At 49.6% G+C, this 5,412-nt stretch overlaps 1 protein-coding gene across 1 annotated transcript; it reads left to right on the top strand.

Moving 5' to 3' along the window:
* Nucleotides 1–3,244: 3,244 nt before the first annotated feature.
* On the top strand, nt 3,245–5,147 carry LHYA1_G009221 (uncharacterized protein; the record flags this gene model as incomplete). The annotated part of the gene is made up of 4 exons (XM_031154125.1): nt 3,245–3,319; nt 3,393–3,508; nt 3,616–3,714; nt 3,773–5,147. 4 exons carry the CDS (start codon nt 3,245–3,247, stop codon nt 5,145–5,147), a joined length of 1,665 nt encoding a protein of 554 aa, XP_031000889.1.
* Between the last annotated feature and the right edge of the window lie 265 nt (nt 5,148–5,412).

Below are 5,412 nucleotides of genomic sequence, written 5' to 3'. Positions count from 1 at the left end.
CCTTCCGGAAACTCCAAAGAAGAAGTTAATTAAGAAGAAACCATCACCACCTGAAGCAGACGAAGCTGAGGAGAAGGCTGGAGATCTCCAAGACCAAGCGCCTTCGGCACCAGATCTTGAAGGTGCCACTGACAAAGCGGACGATCTCCCGGAAACTCCAAAAAAGAAGATAATCAAGAAGAAACCATCACCGCCTAAAGCAGATGAAGCCAAGGAGAAAGTTGGAGACCTCCAAGACAAAGCACCTTCAGCACCCGACACCAAGGATGCCTCTGGCAAAGCGGAAGAGAAGGCTGGAGATCTTCAAGACCAAGCGCCTTCAGCACCTGACACCAAGGATGTCTCTGGAAAAGCGGAAGAGAAGGCTGGAGATCTTCAAGACCAAGCGCCTTCTGCACCCGACACCAAGGATGAGCCTCAACAGACTCCAAAGAAGATGATCAAGAAGAAACGACCAGCGCCAGATGCTAAGCAGGCTTCTGGCCAGGCCGATCAAGCCAAGGACGCTCCAAAGAAAATTATGAAGAAGAAGAAACCGTCCTTGGCTCCCGGTACAGAGAAGAGCGATTTACCTGGGAAAGACGATGCTCCAGGCGCAGATAGCCTCCCGGGACAAGACGATCTTCCACCTAAGGACCTCCCAGACACCGAAAATCTTCCCGAGAAAGACAATCTACCATCTAAGGATGGTCCAGACTCGGAAAATCTACCAGGAAAGGACAAACTTCCATCAAAGGATGATCTGCCAGGAAAAGACAAGACAGATGACCTTCCAGGAAAGGAAAACGCACCCAGTACAGATGACTTGCCAGGAAAAGATAAACTCCCAAAGGGAGATAGTCTTCCAGGAAAGGACAGTGTTCCTGGTACTGACGACGCTCCTGAGAAGGATAAAGTTCCATCGTCAGACAGCCTCCCAGGGAAGGACAACCTCCCGAATACGGATGGTGTACCAGGTAAAGACAAGACTCCAAACACAGACAACCTACCTGGCAAGGATAACGCCCCAGACACCGAAAACCTTGACGAGGCCAAACCAGATGTTCCTCAGCATAAGTTCAAGCCATCTGTTCCAAAAGAAGGACAAGAGCCGCAGAAAAAAATCATAAAGAAGGCGCCTCCACCTGTTCAAGAGCCCGAGCCTGAGCAGGACTCTGAGCAGGACTCTGAGCAAGAAGAAGAGCAAGAAGAAGAAGAAGAAGATGATGATGAGGAGCAAGATTCCGAGGATGAACATGAGCAACATCAGGAGCAGAGCGAAAGTGAACAAGATGAAGAGGATGAAGAGGATGATGATGAACACCAAGATAGTGATGAAGAGGAGAATGATACTGTCCACCACGACAAACCTGCCCACCACGAAGCCAATGGCGTCGGTCAAGACTCACCCTACCACTCCGATGAACAGGAGGCAGAAAGCGGCAGTGATGAATACGACTACGAGGACTCCAACGTCTCGGAAGATGAGGATGAGGAAGAGGATGAGGATGAGGACGACTCACCTCTGAACGGTGCTCCACTGGACAAAGCTCAAGATGCCGCTGGTGATGCACCGAAGAAAGCTCAAGATGCCGCCGGCGATGCACCCGAGAAAGGACAGAAAGCTTTGGGTGAGGGAGCTAAGAAAGCCCAAGATACCGCTGGCGATGCACCGAAGAAAGCCCAAGATACCGCTGGTGATGCTGCTGAAAAGGCAAAGTCGACTGGTGAAGATGCTGGTGACAAGGCAAAAGACGTGGCTAGCAGCGTTGTCCCAGGAGAAGTCATAGATACGCTCGAAGACCCTTCGGAACTTCTCGGAGCCCCAACAGACAAGGCGTCTAAATCCACCGAAGGCGCTCAAGACAAGGCATCAAAATCTACCGGCGATGCGTCCAAGAAAGTCAACGGCGTCAAGGACACGCTTGGAGACGCAACCGACAAAGCCTCCGACTCCGCAAAAGACACCGCCTCTGAGTCTCAGGACGGTGGTAAGCCGGGTGATGTGAGCGTGGATCAGAAAGATGGACAGATGGTCGTCAAGGCTAATACTGGGGAAGCTGGGGCGGGTGGGATTCAGATTTCGGTTAATACGACGAAGGAGGGTATTAGTCTTACGATTAACATTCCTGGGTCTTTTCAACAGGGGTAATTGTTTTCTTTCTTTGACTGGGTGAGTGCAACGGGATTTGGACGGATGGATGGTTTCAAGGGTTGTTTCTTAAATATTGTATTATGAATGGTTTAATTATAGTCAGTCAGTGTGTTTATCTTACCTAGTGTTACAGTACAAAAGTACCTGAATTAAAGTCCTTTCTACATATACGGTTCTTCTCCATATTCTAAAATATCGTGAGTCGTGACTTCCCTCCTTAATCAATCAGCAGTCAGCGATCAAAAGCACGTGCAAGTACTCAGCTTTTACTCTATCTCCCTCCCTTACAAAATTTCCAAAAGCCCCCCTCCTTCAATTGCAAAACTTGAGCCACACCAAGCGGGGCAGGACAAGCAGCACGCACCCACCACGATTAGATCCGATCCTAGTCCCCACCCCACATAACATACAGGCATACGGAGTACATGCATAAACATATGATGTAACATCCCACCCACACTTCCCAGGGCTTCCCACACTATCTTAGCATTACTCCGTAAAAAACCTGATATCAGTTAGCTCCATGTGGCGAATTCACTCGAGCTCCCCTGTCGATATTTGGGGAATACGGACTGTACGTGGCTGGTGAGTGAGCAGCTTTGCACTAACAAACTATCCTTGACTGAAACTTGATATCAAGCCACGTTATATTAAGTATGACGGAGACGGGATAGAGGGAAAGTCTATCTTGGCTTCGTTACGTGGCTGGTGTGATTGAGTGAGTGAGTGAGTGAGTGAGTCAGGAAGTGTGTGAGTGAGGAAGTGTGTGTGTGTAACAAGTGTAGAATGGGAAAGTAGGGGTGAGAGGGCGGAGGGGTAGGTGGGAAGGAGGTACTTACTAGCAGATTACTTTGATTTCTAGCCCAGCCCTGGCATACTGGGTAGTACCTACATACCAAAGATTCTAGATTCTATGAGTATAGTATGATCTGAGAACTATCTACGGTACCGAGTAGCAACAAACAGCAAACAGCAAACAGCAAACAGCATTACAGTACATTTCACCTCCTACATTACGCAGGCGCCAGATACACATTTTCTCTCTTATTACGCTTACGGATCGAGTAGAGGGAGTGGAGTGGACTATCTTGATATAGAAAGTGAAGAAAGATGATTCAAACTCTACTGCTGTGTTTTATACATGGGTTTAAGGGGGATGATGAGACGTTTTTTGAATTCCCACGGGTTAGTTTCTCATTTATCTGTTTATCGTTTTATTGTTTTTAGGGTTTTCTTTTTACTTACGTGTAATGTATAGGATCTGAAGAAATACGTCCAAGAGACATCCCCCGAGCTTCATGTGAGCACGGCTGTTTACCCCAAGTATGAGACCAAGGGGGATTTGGCCGGGTGTGTGGAGACTTTCCGCGAATGGTATGTACCTACCTACTTGCAAGACTTGTTCTGGTGTTTATATACGCCTACGGGGGGGAGGGGAGGGAGAGTATGGAGTAAGAATGTTGATGTTTGTGTTTTTGCAGGTTACAAGATCAAGTTACAGATCTAGAGACAGATGCTGCGACACCGTCAGCTATATTGAATCCTTCGGTTTCGGTTATATTGTGTGCGCATTCTATGGGGTAAGTCCTTAAAACCACTGGAAGGTTAGGAACTCAGCTAATAATTAAATCCATCCAGCGGTCTCGTAGCAGCAGATACCCTCTTCTCAGTCCTCTCCAACCGCCCAACATGCATCTCCCCAGATCCCAGCACCCCGCGCCTCATGTTCCCTCTCGTCCAAGGTCTGATCTCCTTCGATACGCCCTACAACGGACTCGCGCGTAGCATGTTCGCCTACGGCGCTTTCTCCCAGTACCAGAATATCAGCGGGGTGTGGAACATCGTCTCCACGCTCTCAGGGGGAATCGGTATGGGAAGTGTAGCCAGCGCCGCGAGCTCAAGCACGGCGACCGGTGCAAGGTCTGCCCAAATAGCCAGCGCCACCGCAGCTGGTTCGCAAGTAGTAGCAAGTCAAGCCGGTTGGAAGCGCTGGCAAGCCCTCGCATCACGAACCGGGACAGCAGGTGCCATCATCGCAGGCGGAGTAACAGCCTACATGCACCGCGAGCAAATCGGCCAGAGTCTACGCAAGCTGAACCGCGCAAACATCTCGTCCTCACTGTCCCGCGATAACCTCTCCCAAGGCCTGTCGTACGTCAGTCGCGAGAGCATCGGCGACGGCTTCACGTGGATGGCATCGCATCTGAAGTTCGTCGGCGCGCTAATGAAGCAGGAGCAGATGACGACGCGGCTGGAACGCCTGTCGGCTCTGAAAGGTGTAGGGGTGGTGAATCTGTATACTTCTCTAGGGGAGAACGGGTATTGGAGTGGTGGGTATTTTGTGCCGAAGCGGACTTTCTGTGCGGTTCCTGCAGAGGGGGAGGGCGAGGGAGGGGATAAGAGGAGGTTGTTTGTGGAAGTGCCGAATACGAAGGCTGCGAATGAGATCGAGGCTCATTGCAGCATGTTCCAGCCCGAGAAGAACTCTGCGTATGAGGATCTTCTGACGAAGACGGGGGAGTTGGTGCGGAAGTGGGTGGGTAATGATCCGAGGAAGATGGTCGATGATTATCAGCCGGACGCCAGACAACGCGCCATGAGCATTACGGAAAGTGAAATTTTGGACGATGACGGGAAGATGAAGCAGGAGGAACCTGCATCTGCATCTGAATTTGGATCTGGAGACACGGCTGCGGAGAATGACAGTCAGAAGGTTGTTTCCGAGGACGATAAACAGCTTCAGGCCATCTTGTCCTGTCAAGATCTCCCGCAACCTGAAGACGGAGGCATTACCGACGAGGACTTGAAGCAGGCGCTGGAAGTCCCACTTCCTGTGGAAGAGACGCTAGATCAGGCTACTGAGGTGTCATTGCCGGTTGATGATTCTGGGTTGAAGGAAAAGGGGAAGAGTTGGGTTCCTGCCATGCCTGGTATGCCTGGTATGCCTGGTATGCCTACCATTCCTTCTATGCCGAATATGCCTGCTATGCCGGCATATCTGAAGCGGAAATGAGTATATATATTCTTCCTTCACTTTACCTTCATCGCCTTGTCTTTATAGCAGATATTCCATAGCAAGCTTATAATCACTCAATGAATAGACGTATATTAAAAGTTTATGCATTTCCTGCTAGATCGACCTGATAGCTAATGACCTTATATATCACCATTCCAACCCAGTCCAAACTCCCAAACCCCATCCCAAATCTCCCTTTATATATTTCCTATCCTTTCCTTTCCTTGCAAGCCTTCAACATCACATCTAGCTACTGGCGAAC

This window comes from Lachnellula hyalina (genome assembly GCF_007821495.1).
Source record: "Lachnellula hyalina strain CBS 185.66 chromosome Unknown contig00375, whole genome shotgun sequence".
Classification (NCBI taxonomy): domain Eukaryota; kingdom Fungi; phylum Ascomycota; class Leotiomycetes; order Helotiales; family Lachnaceae; genus Lachnellula; species Lachnellula hyalina.
The sequence above is the reverse complement of the archived record's forward strand: the minus strand, read 5'-3'. Positions and strand labels throughout refer to the sequence as shown.